The sequence below is a fragment of the Gopherus flavomarginatus genome, chromosome 19 (assembly GCF_025201925.1).
Source record: "Gopherus flavomarginatus isolate rGopFla2 chromosome 19, rGopFla2.mat.asm, whole genome shotgun sequence".
Classification (NCBI taxonomy): Eukaryota; Metazoa; Chordata; order Testudines; family Testudinidae; genus Gopherus; species Gopherus flavomarginatus.
The window spans coordinates 7,897,085-7,918,024 of record NC_066635.1 but is presented as its reverse complement, the minus strand read 5'-3'; the positions used below and the strand labels follow the sequence as shown (position 1 = coordinate 7,918,024).

At 43.3% G+C, this 20,940-nt stretch overlaps 1 protein-coding gene and 1 long non-coding RNA gene across 6 annotated transcripts in view; both read right to left on the bottom strand.

Moving 5' to 3' along the window:
• RABEP1 (rabaptin, RAB GTPase binding effector protein 1) overlaps nucleotides 1–5,203 on the bottom strand; it is a 79,170-nt gene extending 73,967 nt beyond the window's left edge. For all 5 annotated transcript variants that reach the window (XM_050929397.1, XM_050929398.1, XM_050929399.1 and 2 more), the window contains exon 1: nucleotides 5,035–5,203. In XM_050929397.1, the coding sequence (XP_050785354.1) occupies nucleotides 5,035–5,068 (34 nt within the window). In that variant the 5' untranslated portion in view covers nucleotides 5,069–5,203. The remainder of the gene's footprint in view (nucleotides 1–5,034) is intronic.
• A 3,203-nt stretch (nucleotides 5,204–8,406) lies between these two features.
• On the bottom strand, nucleotides 8,407–19,053 carry LOC127037435 (uncharacterized). Its single transcript, XR_007770368.1, has 3 exons — nucleotides 18,380–19,053; nucleotides 17,384–17,452; nucleotides 8,407–8,927 (listed from the first exon to the last, which is right to left on the bottom strand). It is a non-coding gene; the product is annotated as an uncharacterized LOC127037435 (long non-coding RNA).
• Nucleotides 19,054–20,940: the final 1,887 nt, after the last annotated feature.

Here is a 20,940-nt window from a genome sequence, read left to right as displayed (position 1 = left end):
AATAAACACTAATATTAAGCAGTCTTAAAGAGAGGACTCCTATGTATTAATATTCTATATAATAGTACTTTCTTCAAAGCATCTAACAGACATGAATATTGTTAGAGCCTAAGTATTCAAACAGAAAAAAAGCTATTTCTGAAATTTTTATTTAGTGACTGGTAGCCTGCTTTTCAGAGGTGATCAGCATCCACCACTGAATGAAGTCAAAATGAGGGCTGGATGCTCAAACAAATAAACCAACAAGGCATTGATTTATTATCATTCCTGTCACACAGTTCAACAACCTATACAGCAGTACAGACATTCATTAATACTTCACAATACCTTGACCAAGAAAAGCACAAACCTACCTGTAGAGCAGGTTCAAATTATTAACTAAAGACTCAGCTGAAAGCACACTGCACAAAGCAACACTGGCAGCCAATTTAGCCTTTTTGTGATTGCTATCACATGGAAACTTTAATTCTTTTGTGCAGGCTAATAAAGAGGTAATTCAACTTCTCTGCCAAGATAAATTACAAAGAGCAGAGATTTGACATCCACTCTTTTCTTATTTATCCTTTTCTTCTAGCTATTCAACTTATCTTCTTCTTGGACATGTTTCTTTATGAGTTTAGAGAATATTGTGGGATAAACAAACTACTCATATGTTGCCCTTAAATACGGTTTTTAAAATGCAGTTTCCAAGAGAGTCTTTAGACTTTTCTGAATGCCACAACATGAGAGTCTTTCTTTTGTATGTACAAAAGATGCAAAACAGCCACTTGCAAAGAATATTACTAAGGATCAAAAGCTGGGAATTTTCCCTGAAGAAAAAAAAATACACTTCTCCTGTATTGTCACATACACTGAACGTGCTGTTTGGAAGGACTGTCAAACTTTATTGGTCTAAGATAGCTTAATGCTTTGGTGTAACTGAATAAAATACTAAATAATTTCTTCCTCCAACATTTTTCCTCATGTTCAAAAATAATGGAGAAGTTGTACGTGACTCATCTTTCAGTGGACTATTTAAAAATAAAACAGGCAAGCTGTTGAGACCAACAGCATAGCAATCAGAGTGGAGAAAATATAGGGAATGATCCTTCTGTTGCTGAAGAATGAAGAGGGAGAGCAAGCCTGTTTTCCAGCTCTGACTACTACAGTACAAAGCAATCACTTCTAGGATCTATCCATCTAGCCACAGCTTTTTCTTACAAGTGCTTAGTTTTTACCTGTCCTCATCTTTCAGTAGTTGGAGAAAAACAGAGGAGACAAGTTTGCATCTCATAAGAGTGAGCACTGATCAAATTATCAAATCACCAAAGCTTCATACACCTTTATTGTCACCACAGATTAATATTGCTCAAAAGCAACACAACAGTAGGTACAGTGACTGACACACCACCACCCTTCCCCATACAGATGCAGCAAGCATTTGCACAGTGCATTGGTCTGCTGAACATCCCCAACAGGCCACTCTGAAAAAGCAAAAACAGCAATCATAACAATGAGTTGGTAGATCTTATAATAAAAGGAAAGACTTAAGAGAAACACTGCTACTGTTCATCCCCAGAGAATACACAGTGAAATCCGTACTAACAGCCACCTCTAACTGGAAATATCCCTAGTCTTCAACCACTTAAAAAAATCCCCATCAATTTTATATATCATTTTACACACACACACACAAAATTACTGTTATTATGTAACAGATTTTGAAAGGGCCCAATAATGCAGGTTTCAACATAAACTGTTTTTCTTGATTATTTACACACTAACATTCTCACATTCCTCGTATCTACCCATTTTCACAAGCACTCCTAGGACAGCAACTTGACTGCAGAAAATGTATCCCACCCCACACAAGTCAAGAACAGATAAAATAATCTTGCCACATAACTCCACCTGAATAGGTAAACATCCACACCCACCTCTCACAAGGACAAAATTCCTGAAGTATGCCATTCACCTTGAAGAGGGGGAAAATGCAAATACGCTCATCTCTATACACATATCTTCCTCCAGAGTCTGCCACATTAATTAAACTTTGACCAGGTAAACTGATTCACCCCTCCAAACAGGATAAGGTCCTTCTTGCATAAGCAGACACCCACACTCACCCCCAGTAAAATATAATCCCTTAGATACACACCACCATAAATTGGTAGTTACTCTCTTCTGTGAAAATCCTTGCACAGGTTAAGTGCCCTGCTGCCAAGATAAGTGGCTCCCTATGGTGTCTGTCCATCCATGTCCCATAAATCCCACCAAATATCCATCCTTCAGAACAATGTCCACACAGTCTTTTATTCCTCCCTCATAACCCTCCTGTCCAGTTAAACTGATAACCAACCTCAAGATAGCCATCTCCATACAGGGTCTCTCCCATCCCACTCCATGCTTTTCCTGCACAGAAAGACAGTACTACCTCCAAGTATTTCCCTGAAATGTCTGTCACTCTCCCTCCCAAACCAGACACATAACCCACTCTATGTAAATTTCCAGACAAAGTCTATCACAAATTCTCAATTCTCCACGCAATTCTTCATGTTCCCATGTCCAGGTAAATACCGCCCTGTCTCCCTGCATTAAGTGTCATTCCCCAGCCGGAAATGCCTGCACAAGTAACCTGCTTCCCACCTTTGACCCTCCCTCCATATAACACAAGAACTAGGGATCACCCAATGAAAACTAATAGGCAGCACGTTTAAAACAAACATAAAGACGTACTTCTTCACACACCAGTGTCAACCTGTGGAACTCATTGCAATGGGATGTTGTGAAGGCCAAGAGTTTAACTGGGTTCAAAGAAGAAGTTGACCAGTTCACAGAGAATAGGCCTTAACAATAGTTATTAGCCAAGATGGTCAGTGATGCAACCTCATGCTCTGGGTGCTCTTAAACTTCCAAAAGCTGGGACTGGATGACATGGGATGGATCACTCGAAACTGCCATTCTGTTCACACCCACTGAAGCACCTGGCACAGGCCACCATCAGAGACAACATACTGGGCTAGGACGACCATTGGCCTGACCCAGTACGGTTGTTCTTATGTTCCTACAGAGTTGGTCATCCACACACACATCATCCCCCTGCCAATGTAAATGCCCCACACAGAATAAGAATCATCCTGCAGGGTCTGTGATTACCTATGCAGGTATTCCTGATTGGTAAACAACCCTTTGCTGGACAAGCGTCATCTTGTGGTGTGCTGTCACTCCCCCTATACACTCTTGCCCTGGTAAGCGTCTCCCCATTCACAAGGTAAGTATCTCCCTGCAAGACCTGGCACCTCCTACCCCATGTCCAGGTACATTACCCCTTTCCCTTGATAAGCATCACTCAGAAAGGTCTATTACTCTTAGCTCTTGCACAAGTATGCAGGCGAGAGTAGCTCACCTCTTCATCAGAATAAACATTCTCCATATACAGCCCTGCCCAGGTAACCTTATTCTCAGAATAAATATCTCCATGCACAGTTTGTCACACTCTCCTCCCCCAGGTAAATGTTCTCCCCTCTCAACCCGCTCTCTCAGGGCCTGTTACCTCTGACACCACAGGGAAATGCCCCCCTCCTCTCACTAGCATCTCCCTAAGGCCTGTCATGCCCCATCCCAGGAAATGCCCCTCCCTGCACTAGCCTGTCACCCTCTCCTCTCCCCTGCACTAGCATCTCCCTAGGGCCTGTCACCCCCCATCCCAGGAAATGCCCCACATACACATACAGTAGCATCTCCCCAGGGCTTGTCACCCCCCCATCCCGGGAAATGCCCCCCCCCCCCGCACTAGCATCTCCCTAGGGCCTGTCACCCCCTATCCCAGGAAATGACCCCCCCCCCCCGCACTAGCATCTCCCTAGGGCCTGCCACACACACACCCCCGCACTAGCATCTCCCTAGGGTCTGTCACCCGCCATCCTGGGAAATGCCCCCCACACACTAGCACCTCCCTAGGGCCTGCCACACACACCCCCCCGCACTAGCACGTCCCTAGGGCCTGTCACCCCCCTTCCCGGGGAAATGCCCCCCCCCGCACTAGCATCTCGCTAGGGCCTGTCACCCCCCATCCCGGGAAATGCCCCACACACACTAGCACCTCCCTAGGGCCTGCCACACACACACCCTCGCACTAGCATGTCCCTAGGGCCTGTCACCCCCATCCCGGGGAAATGCCCCCCCCCCCCGCACTAGCATCTCACTAGGGCCTGCCACACGCACACCCCCGCACTAGCATCTCCCTAGGGCCTGTCACCCCCCATCCCAGGAAATGCCCCCCCCGCACTAGCATCTCGCTAGGGCCTGTCACCCCCCATCATGGGGAAATGCCCCCCCCGCACTAGCATCTCCCTAGGGCCTGTCACCCCCCATCATGGGGAAATGCCCCCCCGCACTAGCATCTCCCTAGGGCCTGTCACCCCCCATCCCGGGAAATGCCCCCCCCGCACTAGCATCTCCCTAGGGCCTGTCACCCCCCACCCCGGGAAATGCCCCCCCCCGCACTAGCATCTCCCTAGGGCCTGTCACCCCCCATCCCAGGAAATGCCCCCCCGCACTAGCATCTCCCTAGGGCCTGTCACCCCCCATCCCGGGAAATGCCCCCCCCCCGCACTAGCACCTCCCTAGGGCCTGTCACCCCCCATCCCGTGAAATGCCCCCCCCACTAGCATCTCCCTAGGGCCTGTCACCCCCCACCCCGGGAAATGCCCCCCCCCGCACTAGCATCTCCCTAGGGCCTGTCACCCCCCATCCCAGGAAATGCCCCCCCCGCACTAGCACCTCCCTAGGGCCTGTCACCCCCCATCCCGTGAAATGCCCCCCCCACTAGCATCTCCCTAGGGCCTGTCACCCCCCATCCCGGGAAATGCGCCCCCCCCGCACTAGCATCCCCCAGGGCTTGTCACTCGAGCCCTGACACACACCCCCGCTGCTCGGCCCCTGCCCCCACTCTCCGCGCCCCCTTGGCCGGTGCGGCTCCCCAGGCGAGCCCGGGGCTCCGCAGGCCGCGCCCGCCCCGCCTCGGGAGCGCGGCCGGCCGAGAGGTTCCTTTACCGTCTGCGTGCGGCGCAGCCTCGGGCTGGGCCATGGCTCCGCCGGCGTCCCCGGCTCCCCTCAGGCAGTGGTGCTGGGGCTGAAACCGCTACGCCAGGAGCCGCTGCGAAAGACGGGAGCTGCCGGGCTGGGCCTCCGCCTCCTCCGCCCCATCCTGACAGCGGGCAGGGGGCGGGCGGAGCGGCGCGCAGGCGCCGGCCCGGGAGAGCACGGGACCCGCGCGGGGCTGGGCCGGGGCGGTGGGCCGAGCGGCGGCTAGAGGGGAGGGAGAAGCGGGGATCCGTACCCGCCCTCCCCCCGGATCAAGTGGAGGAAGGAAGCCTGGCGAAGAACAAATGCAGGAAGGGGAGATGGGGCAGCTGCTGGAGTGGAGCTGAGACCATCAGGCTGTGGGGCCCTTGCCTAATTCTGTGACCATCAGTAATATTCTGGGATCCCATTCCCGGCTCCTGGTCTGTGGCCTCACTTGATGGGCCTCAGGTGAGGAAGCCCCTCCAATGAGCCCATTCCACAGCATCCTACCCTTGGCCACAGGCATTCATGGTGGTTCTTGGCACCATTCTCCTGACGTATCAGGTGTTGGGTTACCTCAAGGATACTACCGGATTTGATAGACCGATGGCCTGATCCTGTGCCTTGTACTTCACCCGCCAAATTTCCACTAGCTTTTGCCTTTGTCATTCATTTGTTATGTAGGTTTCTCACTCTGTCAAGTAACAAAATTAAAATAAATCCAAACATTCTAACATGTACTAATATAAAATTTGACCTATTAGTTCTGGTATTACTAGAGAATCAAGTGTCGGATTTATTTGAAATCCAAAATGGAGTCACTATATAAATCCCTGTTACTCCTTTAAAACTTGTCCTAGACACCCAAGGCCAAATTACTGCTAGCATAAGTGGGCACAACTCAAAAGAGTTCTGCCAAAAGGATTGCCTTTACTAATACGTTAGACTTCATTGCAGTCCCATCAATTACACCCAGGCTGAATTTGGCCTAAATACTTGATGCATCGACTTTGGCAAGCCATGTGCTGCCAATAAAGTGTTTGAAAATTTAACTGAATTTCAAAATCCCAAAAAGAGGAGAAACACCCACATAGATCCCACAGCTGTGGACTGAGGACATGGGGAAGACAGAGAGGGGGAAACCATATGAAGGTCCTGAACTGCAGATGAAGGTGAATAAGTGCAGCATACTGTATTCAGCAAATTATGGAAACCACAAAAAATATGTAGAGGAAAAGAAGAAAAACACATTCTAAATGCTAGGAAATTATTTTAAAAGACTATTGTGATCAAACAGAACAAACTAACTTATTCTATAGTATGACACAAGGTCTGGTGCTCAGAGGACATGGATTGGGACTATATAACTTCATTTATTTTCTGCATCTGCACATTTAACATATTTTATACTATTCACTGCCTAGAGTGGGTTATTCCACATATATGTACACTGGCCACTAATCCAGCTTCACAAACAGATGTGAAAATATACCTACTGAAACCATCCATCCCTTTGGTAACCTACTCCTTCCTCACCTTTAGCAACTCTTTATTCCCACAGCAAGTTTTGTCCCAGAATGCTTCTTTCTGCCTCTCCTCTCCCATTTGATCATGAGCTCCTTTCACCTTACCTTATTGAAGACAGGAGAATACAGCCTGCACAAATAGAACCATATTTTCAAAATTACTCAGCTGTTGTTTAGGTACCTAAATAAAAGACCAGATTTTACAAATATTTGACACAGTGAGCACTGAGTTCTTTTGAAAATCTGGACCTGATTGTGGGTGCTGATCACTTTAAAATTTGGTCTCACATATCTCAAGATAAGCATCCAAAAATGGCATAATTCCCATTGACTTAATTGGTGTAGGCTCAGACTCTTAAGAAATCACTCAAATTTCTGCTGCAAATAGAAATTCAGATGATCTCCAGCTTGTATCCTTATTTATCTGCAGGTGCTTAATAAGGGATGAGTGTAAACTCCCTCCAACCATTCAGATAATTAAAACACCTAGTGGGGTCTTATGACATTCCAAAAATCTACATCAAAGCTCAAGAACAGTGTTTATATATTAAAGGGTTTAATGCTGTAGCTGGGAGAAGAGGAAGGGTTGAAACTTTGTTTTTCCTGTTCTCCTATCTAGAGCTTGACTAACTTTATAAGTAAGTTTCATACCTGAGCTTTGTTGTCTGCTTTGGAGGGTGATAGGACCTGTCAGATATAAAGATTTACACAGTATATAATAGCAATGTCTTGGAATTTAGAACAATCAGATCACTCCGCCAGTTCCTTCCCAAATGTCCCATTTAATTATGATAATTTGCAGTTCTGTTGCACTGAAGATCTCAAAGGGTTTTACAAACATGAATCGGCTTAGTCTTACAAGAGCCCTGTGAGGTAGGTAAATATTAATAGCAGGCTGAAGACATGAAAACAGGCCCAGAGTGATTCAGTGGCAGAACCAGGAGTAGAGCCTGAGTCCTGAGGCCCAATCCTTCACTTTTAGTTCTAGACAACACTGCCAATATTAATGAACCAATCAGATTCCTGCAGGAGGTCACTGACTATTTCCACCACTCAAGAAGATAAGATGAAGGTTCCCACAGAATTAATCACTGTCTGGCAGATTTTCATGGCAGAAACTGCAGTTTTAACAAACCTGTTTAGCCTCAGAGCCTAACATTGATATTTCAGCATCCATAGAACATGCAGTAGACACAGGATAAATGAAGACATGGTTGACTTGAAAAAGTGAACTCTGTAAATTAGTACAGATTAGAGATGAGGCTAACACCTCAGACCCTCCCAGCCTGAAATTTGAACTAACCAAAAGTATTAGTTTGTAGCTCTTGGTGAAACAATAGTGATACCCAGTGACTAGCTAAGCTAAACCAAAGTGTGTAGTCCCTGTGGATGTCTACAGGTGAGGCTCAGATTGGAGGGAAGGAAGGAAAGGAATTCAGAAAAGTCATTCACACAGCTATGTCTTTCAGGGGTGTGAAAAATCAGCACCCCTGAGCAATGCAGTTAAGCCGACTTAACTCTCAGTGTAGACAGTGCTAGGTTGATGGAAGAATTCTTCCACCAACCTAGCTATCACCTCTTCGGGGAGTGGATTATCTACATGTAGATAATGTCTATACTGCAGCGCTGCAACTGTGCCACTGTAGCATTTCCAAAGTAGACAAGCTCTAAGACAGAGAAGTGGGATTTTCTTTTGGCCCTATAAAGAAATGAAAGCATCAATAAAAAGCAGAATAATTTTTTAATATTTTTATTTCTTTATTCTTTGATAGGTACAGGGCACTCATCATATATGTGCTGGGTGCGCAAAACAGAATGACATTTCAAAACACAAACTAGAGTAGTCATCCAGACATACAAGGTGAAGTCCCTAACTAGTTTAAATTAATGTAGCTTCACTGATTTCAATGCAGATAGGCTGATTATGTCAGCTGAGAATCTAGCATACACGTAGCATCAAAACTCACATCAAAAAGAGCTCCCAAAGCCAGTATTTATTATCATTTAACATTTTTAAAGTCGTAGTGCCTATAAGGCACAATCAAGTTGGATTCTATTATGCTAGGCACTGTAAAAACATAGAGTCAATGACAGTTCCTGCCCCATTGATAAAGGAACACCCACAGCTTAGTTCATCCCATCTCAGAGAAAGGCTGAGTTACGAGACACATTTTGCAATCTGCCTGCAGGGTCAACAAACTTGGATTCTGTTGCACCAAGGGAGAAGTAAATTCCAGAGTTGAGGTCCTTCCTTGAGAATGACCAGATGAACAAATCCAAAGAGTGTCATCTCATGCATCCCAGATGATTTCATTGTAACTTGTGAAGATCCAGGTGATAATCTCTTTCACTGGACTAACCACAAATAGAAGAGACGCTGTCATGTTTTATCTTTACACACATGAAACAAAGAAAAGACTTATAACCTGAACATATAGGGCACAAGGCATCACGGAGGAGGAGCTACACATCCTCAACTTGAAATGAAGCCAAAGGGAGCATTCAAAGAAGGCACTCAGCGCTTAAATTCTGTCAAGTAGCAGTCAATGGAGTTCTCTCATGTCCAGAAGGAGAGGATATGAAAGACTGAGGAAAGGAACAGCACAGAAGTTGGTGCTAGTACCTTTACTGAATATTTCTAGACTTTAGATCTTAGATCTGAACTAGTCAATATTTTACCTTTCAAATTTCATTTTTTAACCATAATTCAGAATTACCTGACTTTCAAACATTTGTTTCCTCAATAACTACAATGTTCTAATAATGTGGTAAATTAATGGTCTATTTACAACATGAGGACTGAATCCTGCAAAAATTTAGTCATCTGAGTAACATATGTGAGTGTTTGCAGGATTGGGCCTTAACTCTCTCTTCTACACAAAATATTATTTGGGAATACAGATTGGTCTAAGGTTGTCTCTGCCATGCAAGGATTGGTTAAAATTCCCAAATCATCAACTCTTTCTGGCAAAAAATGTTAGGAATTCAGTATTGAACAATTATATTACTTGCAACTGTAACTTCTTAGAGAACCCTAGAATATTTTATGTAGTTAAAATCTTTTTCAAGAGCAATTGAAAAATTATGTTATTTCCTCCTTATTGTTTAAAGGGTTCCATGTGGTACAATTCTTTGAATATATGGAAAGCAGATGAAGCCAAAAATGACATTTGGCAGGCAAAAATCTAGGCTGCTTGCATTGGCTCCAAATCTAGATAACGCTCATATTTATGATCTCATTTGAAAGCTGTGTATATTAAGATTCTAAAGCTCTTTTAGTTCCCATGGGGTTACTTCACTGGACACTCTGATGTACCATGTACCTAAACAATTTTTCTTGTTGCAAAATAACCACAGAATCAGAAACTCATAATGGGCCCATAACAAAGTACACATTAATAACATACACTTTCGGATAACCTCGTACAGCAACATTTAGTTAGAATCTTAACTTTTAAGAGACTCAAAAATAACAGTACCCCTCTAATATAGGTATGTATTTATCTTCCTCAGTTTAAAGGTTGGGAAACTGAGGCACAGAGCAAGGTAAAATTACCTACTCAGGGTAGGTATACTGAATCAGACACAGAGTAAATAACAGAACTTCAGAGTTCCAACTCCCAAATAGTCCCCTCTGACCATTATATACATCCTCTCATTAACAAAAAAAACGCGATCATTGAAGTTAATGGCAGTGGGTTAAATTTTGAGGATGCATACAAGATGGATATTTTGCAATCAGAGACACTCTGAGTAAATTGGAAGATTTGGTACATATTACGTGCAGTAGTATCTTTCAAAACAATAGATCATATTAGCTGAAGTTTCCAGTGCATTCACTTCCCCAGTGTAATTTAGGGTGACCAGATAACATGTATAAAAATCAGGATGGAGGGGTGAGGGGTAATATGTGACTATAAAGGAGAAAGCCCCCAATATCGGGACTGTACCTATAAAATCGGAACATCTGGTCACCCTAGTGGATCTTGTTCTGGACCCAGTGCTATAGCCCTTGTTCAAGTGAACAGTCTATTAATATCAGTGAGATTACTCATGTAAGGATTACTGGATTAGGCCCTTTATTTGTGGCAAATTTTCAGATCTAATCTCCCTATGAGGCACACGCAGATCAGATATCCTGTTAGTTCTAGTGCTAACAATGCCCAATTGTCAAGAGGAAGAGGGATTATTGCAAGCACCATGAAATTTGGTGTCCCAAGTGTGTTGTATTAAACTGTGTAGACACTAGACTTTCATTTTAAGACTATGAAGGCTTTTGTTTTTGTTTTGATAGTTTTTTGTTAATCCGTGCAATGGTAACTCCCACTGCGTCCCTTCCACAACTGACAAGGGATAGCTTAAGCCAGGGGTAGTCAAACCATGGCTTGCAAGCTGCATGTGGCTCTTTTATAGTTAAAGTGCGGCTCGCGGAGCTCCCTAGGTTCCCCCCTCCTTCTATTATTCACTGAGTGAGGGAAGCTCGGGGTTTCAGCCACACAGCAGTGTGGAGGGGTTAGGAGCTTCTGCCCAGTGGGGAGAGGGGGTCTTGGGGCTTCAGCCCTGCAGGAGGCACCTGCTGGGGAACCGGGCTTCAACAGGAGCAGGGCAGATGTGCCGAGCCTCAGAAGGCACCTCCCACAAGAGCCTTTCCTGAGTAATCCTAAGGTTTGTCTAACTACCTCTTTATTTTCCTGGAGCTGTTCTCTGTGCCTACGTCTCTCAGACACACTCACAAAATATCTTGTACTTCAATAGCACCTTCCATCTGAGGAAGAGCTTCACAAACATAATTGGACTTAACCCCCCCAATACTCCCTGTGAGGCAAGTATTATTTCAGTTTTACAGACTGGGAAACCGAGGCACAGAGAGAGATAAAGTGAGTTGCCCAAAGTTACACAGAAAGTCAGTGGCAGAGATGGAAACAGAATCCAGATCTCCTGACTCCCAGTCCTGTATTTTTGCAATAAAATCATCTTTCCCCTCCTTGCTTATTTATTACAGCTTCAAATAGCTTCAAACCTCCCTTGAAAAATGCACAAAAGCAAACATACCTTGTAAAATTAATACTCAGCTACAAAGTACAAAGATTAAAATGACTCAGATTTTATATAACATCAGAGCACGCAGGAAATGTTTAAAACTGGGACACTCTTGACTTTGTGCAACACTAAGAAGCACTGTTTCTCCACTGATACCAAGAAAGATTTCACAGTACATGCCGTAGCCTCTGTCAGATCTTCTCTACAGACGTATTGCAATCTGTCCTATATTTACATGCAGACTTAATTTCACTCAGCCCATTTATATGCCACCTCCACTGCTCTTGTTACTATGGAGAAGATTGATAAACAAACAGTTAGCAAATAAAATATTTCAGGAGGAACGTGAAAACCACTACCTAGAGAATTTTCACGTACTGTGCAGTGACAACACTTTCTTCAGCATTTGTTGGTAACTTAGCAGAGCCTCTCTCACTGCAGCATCAGCCACATGCTGACTAGTCAAAACATGCTCTTCCCACAGGACTTAGAAACTTAGACGTGTAACTGTATCTTACCCTGGTGGAATCTGTATAGTTCTCATAGAGGAGAATTCTTACTTTAAAAGTAATTTAGCTGGAATGAAATGCAAAGAGTACCCTCAAGTGTCTAAGCAGAGTAACTGCAGAAAATATCAGAGGCATGATTTATTGCTACATAGCATTTATACTAAGGTGTCTCATTGCATTTCACAGCAAAGTTATAGCCAAGATATCCCATGAAGAAGCAAGATATGTAAGCTACAATATGTTTAGAGATAACACTTGTAGATAAGACAGGGTGGGAGTGAAGAATGACAAAGTGACCACATTTCAGTAAGCATTACTGAACATTGAGACAATTTGGAGGTGCAGGGAGTAAGGATAGATTAGTTTTTATGAGAAGGAGGTCTAAAAGTCATAGACTGGGGAAAGAGTTGCATCATAAGATGGAGTTTTCAAAGAATCAAGGAACCATCTAGACACCAAAAGGCAGGGAGTTTGTTCTCAATGGAAGTGACAGTGTGGGAGAAGGTCCTTACTCCCACTGCAGAGAGAAAACAAGGGGAGACGTGCGGCAAAAAGAAGTGTGGCATTGAAGTCATGTAGAAAGTGGTCTTGATAATTAAAAGAAGTAATGTTGTAAAGAAAGGTCCAGATCCTTGGCCTCTGGTCAATTCCCTTTGCATTGTGGGAGCAGCACAAGTCTGGAAAGCTGCCCTAAGTGGGCATCTGGGAAAATGGGGGAGTGCAAATTGACTTTAAACCACCTTGTTCACCCCCTCAGGCCCTGAATCAAACATAGCTTGGCTGGACCCAAGGATGTGGCTCTCGGTTTCATAGACTAGAATATCAGAGATGGAAGGGACCTCAGGAGGTCATCTAGTCCAACCCCCTGCTCAAAGCAGGACCAATCCGCAACTAAATCATCCCAGCCAGGGCTTTGTCAAGCCTGACCTTAAAAACCTCTAAGGAAGGAGATTCCACCACCTCCCTAGGTAACCCATTCCAGTGATTCACCACCCTCCTAGTGAAAAAGTTTTTCCTAATATCCAATTTAAACTTCCCCCACTGCAACTTGAGACAATTACTCCTTGTTCTGTCATCAGGTACCACTGAGAACAGTCTAGATCCATCCTCTTTGGAACCTCCTTTCCGGTAGTTGAAAGCAGATATCAAATCCCCCCTCATTCTTCTCTTCTGCAGATTAAATAATCCCAGTTCCCTCAGCCTCTCCTCATAAGTCATGTGCTCCAGCCCCCTAATCATTTCTGTTGCCCTCCGCTGGATTCTTTCCAATTTTTCCACATCCTTCTTGTAGTGTGGGGCCCAAAACTGGACACAGTACTCCAGATGAGACCTCACCAATGCCGAATAGAGGGGAATGATCACGTCCCTTGATCTGCTGGCAATGCTCCTACTTATACAGCCCAAGATGCCATTTGCCTTCTTGGCAACAAGGGCACACTGTTGACTCACATCCAGGTTCTCGTCCACCATAAACCCTAGGTCCTTTTCTGCAGAACTGCTGCCTAGTCACTCAGTTCCTAGTCCGTAGCAGTGAATGGGATTCTTCCGTCCTAAGTGCAGCACTCCGCACTTCTCCTTGTTGAACCTCATCAGATTTCTTTTGGCCCAATCCTATAATTTGTCTAGGTCCCTCTGTATCCCATCCCTACCCTCCAGTGTATCTACCACTCCTCTCAGTTTAATGTCATCTGCAAACTTCCTGAGTGTGCAATCCATGACATCCTCCAGATCATTAAAGAAGATATTGAACAAAACCAACCCTCAAGAAAGGAAAAGAATAGGAAGAAGAGTTTGCATAGAGTTCTGCAATATGTTTATGATTGGGTGAGAAGAAGGAAGTTATAGGAGAACTCAGAATGCATGACATTGAGAAAAGGGCAAAAATCTACGGAAAGGACCAAAAAAAAAAAAGATAGTGAAATAGGTTTGGGGAGCCTCTGCAGAGAAGTAAACCCGAACAGGTGTCTGAGAGGATACACCTTCCTGTTGCCAACAGATATGCAAAGCGCTGGTAAAATGCTAGTTGGATACAGAACATAAATGCTTTGTGGATAACCAATGAGGTTATTATTAATCAAAGACAAACAGAGTGTTCCACTTCAGCACAATGTTCAAACTAAAATAGCACAAACATATTCTGCCTAGAACCAGACATATGATGGGCTGGCATAAATTATAAAGGCTGTAATCCAAGACAGCTCTTCTCTTTGTTGTGTTCAGCATTCCCAGGAATGTTTACGCGTGTGTTCCTTCTTATTCTCTTTACAATGGACTTGCAAAGCAGAATACAGCTCTTTGATTAATGCTAAGGAATGCTGTGCCCTGTGGCTGCAATACCCAGATGTAGTGGTGAGAGCGCTGAAAATGTAGGAAACCTTTAATCTCCTGTGGAACTTGGTTAAATTGTCTGAATTGTGCATATAGACCTTCCTCTTCAGATATACCAGTTATATTAAGTCTGTGGGCCAGATCCTCATTTGTGACACTGCTACGCCAAACACAGCTGAGGTGGGGAAATGTGGATTTATGCCACACACAGTTTTCCCCAGTCACATCTCCAATGGATCCCCCATTTCAGCAATGGAGAAACAGATAGTACAGTATAGCTATGGTAAGAGGCAGAACAAACACAGCTTGAGTTCCATACCCAGGGTGGAATCTGTGGCATTGTGTAGCTGAGATCAGGATTTGACTTTACCCAAGAAAAAGAGATTAGATACTGGCTGTTAGTTGACAAGATTGGTCATGTAGCACGTACTTAATAAAATAAACTACACCAAACTAGTTATATCTGCTCTAGAAGGCAATGGGCTGAATCAATTCTGCTCTGATTCAAACCAAGGATTTTAGGTATCTCAAACCTTAGACAAAAAGCACTAAACCAGTCCCACCCAGGATAAGAATACACAGTAGTAGGAAGGGAAACTGTGTGCCTACAATTTTATATGAGCGATAGGGCAATGATTTTGTAAATGACTTTTTGGGAAACATGCTCTGTGCTGAAGAGGTCATGTTTACCAGTTATACACATTGGCATGGTTGGCAGGATAGATGCAAACCAGGTAGGGGCTTAGAAATTGTTTGGGTTGGAAAAATATATAATCACTTTGAAATCTATGGGGCTGAATTGAAAACACTGGCCTGGGGCATCTTGGAGGCACTCAGCATCGGTATTCAGAGTGGTGGAAGAAAAAGGAATCCATTAAAGCCGAAAGTGCTTGGAGCGGTGCCTCCAAAGTCTCCTAGAGCTCACTCTGATGATGGAAGACTTAGGTTCTGAGAGGGAGAACGTGGGTAAGCAGTATTGCTGGAGAAACTGTGTCCAGAAGGTACAGCAGGATCACAAAGAATCAAGACAGCTAAGAAGAAGGATGATCCTGTGGTTAAGGCATTAGCATGGGAATCAGGAAATTTGGGTCAGCTTTTTCAGCTTTGACACTGACTTCCTGTATGACCTTGGGCATGTCACTTAACAAAAGCTCTGTGCCTCAGTTTCCCCACCCTGTAAACAAGGTAACATTTCCCTAATTCACAGGGTGTCACTCAAATAAAACGGCAATGAGTGCTGTGGAAAAGCCTTTACATACATAAACTCCCTGTGAATCTGAGGAAAGAATTGCAAAGTAAAGAAAACTTTCAAAATAAATGTATGTTCTCAACATATGGTCTGAACATTTAAATATATACATTGAGGTATTGCGATGATCTGCACAGGAAACGCAAGTGGGAAGTTCCTTGACTACAGTGAAGTATTAATATTATTCTCACTGAGTTAACAGCAATAGGAACTTTTTTTTTTTAACTAAGCTCATGGAAGGATACAAACCCATTTGTTCTTAGTTTGCTGCTCACTTTCCCCCTACAAACTACACACAAAGGTTTAGAGTAGGTGGGTCTCTTGGAGTTACATGCCATCCAAAAAATCTTTGACTATGAACCATCAGTGTGATGCGGCTGTGAAAAAGGCAAATGCAATCCAGTGTGCAGTGTTCATTAAAGGTGTGGATTGCAATTTGAATATAACTGAAGAAATGCTAGACTTAATGCCACTGAAGGGTACCACAACAGGACATGATATATTCCAAGGACTGGAAGAGTGCATTGAAAAAGCTGCACTGCCATGGAACAAACTCGTATCTTTGGCTACAGGTGGTGCGTCATCAACGTGCTCTGAAAATGTTGGTGTGGACCACCATTGGTCTGACATGGTATGACACCATTTTGAAGAAGAAGTATACAGATGTTGGAATTCCAGAATTCTACAGGTTTCTTTCATGAGAAAGATTTCCCATGTTATTCTCTGCTTCCCCAAGGATAATGGCAATGTTTGGAAGTACATATATATGTGAACAGTTTTTCTCTTCCATGAAGATTAACAAATATGTGTCAAGGTCAAGGCTCACTGATGAACATTTGAAAGCAACACTAAGATTGTTTTGTCTCAGGATATCCAACCTAATATTGATGCTCTGGTTGATGCAAAACGCTGCCAGCTAAGTGGCCAAAAATGAAATGACTGTCAAAATTAGCACTGACTTTTCACATTACAGTTAAAGAAGTTAATAAAAAAGTTAATTGTTTGACTTTTAATAGCCTACTACATTTTAATACTATACTACTGTATTACTATATTACTCTTTTTCTTTCTGTCTACCTCCAGACGCTTCCCGCCACCAAGCCGCCAAACAGCTGTTGGTGGCGCTTAGCACTTTCCAGGAGGGAGTGGGGAAGAGCAGGGAGCTGCGTGCTCAGGGAAGGAGGTGGAGAAGAGATGGGGCCGGGGCAGGGCCTCGTGGAAGGAGTGGAGTGGGGATGGGGATGGGGGAAGTGAGGGGTGTGTGTCAGTGATGAGGCCCTCAGGCCAATGCACTAGTTCTCATGTGGCCCTCGTGGTCATTTGAGTTTGAGACCCCTGGGCTAGAGTGTCTGTGTACTCTTTAATGGCTGGAATCAGAACTTTTCTATTTTGTGTCATAGGCCACCTAAGTTAATAGGGAATGGAGATTCTCCGTGAGGAGCTGTGATTATGGAATAGCAGGATTTGGCTTCTATCCTTACTGTTTCTGTAGTGTGCAGCATAGCATGAACTGTGAAGTTCCAGGCGATCAGAGATGCGTGGATACAATAATACTGCAAGAAATATCCGTACTGACTCCCAAATGTGACATGAAACAAAAGAATTAAAGGTCCAGAACTCAGCTTCACACTAACTTAACCAAATACATCCCTGGTGTAACACCACTGAAGTCAACAGAGTTATACCTGGAATTGAAGTGTCCCATTGGATTGTGAAGGTGTCAGCACTCTCTGCAGCAAAATTTCCATGCAACCCTTGGGGAAAAAAATTCAAAGCACATGTTCTATGGAAACTTGATGGTGTTTTGATTTAATATTGCTTTTAATGATCTGCAAAGGAGCAGCAGAAGGGCCTCCTAAGAGCTTTCTTTTTTTCGTACCAGCCTCATTACCTCATCTTAAGATAGAATTTAAGGATCTTTGTGTCTTTAGGAGCCACAATTGATCCCCTCCCGTTATCACAAATCCCCAAAAAGACACACATTATTTTTGCACCTCAGCAGTTTTTTCTATACGACATATAATTATTTTATCTTTCATATTTATTACTACAGAAACAGTGATGGATTGTTAACTTTCCCTAGTATTAGTGTTTGCCCTAAAGACTGGGCAACACTCATTTGAATAGTGACTGGTGCAGAGTTCACGACTTGCTAGGGTTTGATTCTCCTCTCGCTGTTGGTGGTTTTACAACAGTGTAACTCCACTGTCTGGTTTCTCTGGGGCCTAAGTGGCAGTCTACAAGATTTCCAGCCTCATGTTGCAAAGATGAACTATCAGTGCTTGTAGGTACAAAATTTTATCTTAATGACTAAAGAACAATTCAGTTCCAGGGTTCTGGGAATAGATGGTTACTGCCAAACCATAATACATTCTTTGTCTGGAACTCATGGAACAGTAACATAGCAATGGAGGGTGTATCTGTGTCTTTTACTCCCTCTGAATAAACTCTCAGAATCCTCGGATGGATGTCACGAAATTTGTAAAAAAGGCTTTTAATTTCTCTAAATACGGAAGGGGCAATTGAACTATTTCCCTAAATATGGAAGGGACAGTTGAACTCAGCAAAACAGAGGATTTTGTATTATGCTCCCGGCTGGGATTTATGCAAGCCAAATTCCTTACCTGTCCTCTAACAATGCTCTATTAAATGTAAGGCATACTTGAGAGAGTTCACATTACCTTTTTGCTGTGCTGAGTTGATGGAATTTATCTGCTTTCATGGAGTAAGCAGAACCTAACTACTGGCGTTGGACTCCAGTTGTAAATTTTGGATCTGGATTAGAATTTCCCAAAGTTCAAAGAGGCTGGAACTGATGTTCTGGTTTAGGCCCATCTTTACTGAAAACACTTAAGTGCAATCAAGAAAAGAAATTAGGGGCCATGTTTTCATGTGTTAAAAATATCATGTGTCCCTGAAAACTAGGAATGCCCCTCTTGTGAGGGCCGGTCCCAGTGCCCCAGTTTTTTTGCCTCCCATTCTAAAAGAGACCTCAACCTACCTCACCGCCTCAACACAGAATCAAGAAGCTTAGCAGCATTGCTTAGCCCCTGCTCCCACTCAAAATTATCCTCTCTGTGATTGGTATGATCTGTGTTCTGGTGTTTCACTTTGAAAATCTGGTCATTCTAGTAAAATACACTTACATTTATGTCTGCCTAATTTAAATGCACATGCAAATCAGGTATTTGCACATGTACAAAGCCAGGCTATTAGAAGAAGGGTGCAGATGTTTCCAGATACTGTTACTTTTGAAGAGTGTCAATTTAAACGGATCTCCAAGTTAGTTAAATTTCCAGAGCTAGATTTTCAAAGCTGAGCATATGCAGTTGCATGTGCCCAGCTCTGTGTGTACAAATACCTATTTTGTGTACACAAATCTGGTGTCCACACACATAAATCAGATACTCAATTATCTAGTCTTAAAATCTTAAATCCCAGACTTGGGACACCTTAAAGGGGTCTGATTTTTTTCAGAGTAGATTCTCAGCAATTTCTAACCTCTAAGGCAGTGGTTGGCAACCTTTCAGAAGTGGTGTGCCGAGTCTTCATTTATTCACTTTAATTTAAGGTTTCCCGTGCCAGTAATACATTTTAATGTTTTTAGAAGGTCTGTTTCTATAAATCTATAATATATAACTAAATGATTGTTGTATGTAAAGTAAATAAGGTTTTAAAAATGTTTAAGAAGCTTCATTTAAAATTAAATTAAAATGCAGAGCCCTCCAGACTGGTGGCCATGACCCGGGCAGTGTGAGTGCCACTGAAAATCAGCTCGCGTGCCGACTTTGGCACACATGCCATAGGTTGCCTACCTCTGCTTTAAGGTGTGTCCCCACCTTAAATCCCCAAATCACTAGCTACTTTTGAAAATCTTGGCCTAAGTGAACAGAAATAGCTGAATCAATATAAGAAATATGCACCTGGACTGACAACTGCCCTGCTTCCCACACATTAAGTAATCCCCTAAACTCCCTAGTGAGGTAGATACTCTTAATCACATGAGAAAACCAAGCCATAGAGAAGTGAAGGCCTACATTTTCACAAATGGTCTCCAGCCTTGGATGCTTTGATTTTGGGACACCCAACTTGAGACATCTAAGGCTGATGTTTAAGAGACATTGAATATCTGTAGCTCCTGCTAACTACAAGTAAAGTTACTACCCAGTCCCTCTGAAAACCAGGCCTTGTGTGTTTCAGGTTGAGCCCATAACTAATGAGGAATCCAAAATTAGCAGTCACTTTGAAAATGGTGACTTGTTCAATATCTAGGTGACTTGTACAATGTCACGTAGTGAGTCAGTAGCAGGGCAAGGAACATAAATTGGCAGCTCTCACTCTCACCACTAAAACATTTAATGTCAACTGGTCCCCAAAATACAGGGCTTGAAAAGTAAACTGCATTTTGTTTTTGTGGGGTTCCAATGTATTTCATGGTGCCTTTCTGTTACTCTCGGGGTCTTGTTGCAAATAAGGACCATGCCATCATGGGAGCCATACATCTGGATCACAATGCTTATAGCTCTGGTCTTCATCACAGGAACAGCAAGTTGCTTAATATGCTGTGTGTGCTAAAACCACCTCATAAGAGGTAAATGAGCAAAACATGTATTATTATTGAGGGGCTTGGACTGGAGATTGAAAATGTCTTAAATCTCTAGACTGAAGTAGACAGCCACAGACTTGGTCCCTCCTATTGTGTCCGAACCTGGAGCCTTAAAATTGAACAGTTCCTCCCCAACAGTGAAAATTCCTTTGAATAAGACTGCACTGTTCCCTACCATATCCCTGTGCTAATGCTTTGTCCAATCTAGTTTTAAACATCCAAAGCAATGCCAGGTACACCACTTCCTTGGGATCCCAGTGCACAGGTGAAAAAAAATCTCATTTATAGGTAAAAAAATCTTTCTGATATCCAGGAATAAATCCTTGGAAATCATTTCCATGTTGTTGAATAACACTAGGCTGTTAAGGTGACTAATTCTTCACTGGCAGATGGTAACAGACTGCAGTATCTCCACAATTTCTGTTTAAATAAGACTCTTTTCTTAGCTCAAAGCCAGCGCATTCGGATGTCTTTTAATAGAATGACAAGATTACAATATCATACCAATCATCAACAGGTGTATACATAAGTTAACATTTTAAATATTCTGTTTGTGAGTGGGTTGAAGGGCTGTTGTATTTTTAATGTGCCTACAGTTCAGACAAACTGGAAAAAAAAAACAGAATAATAGCACGA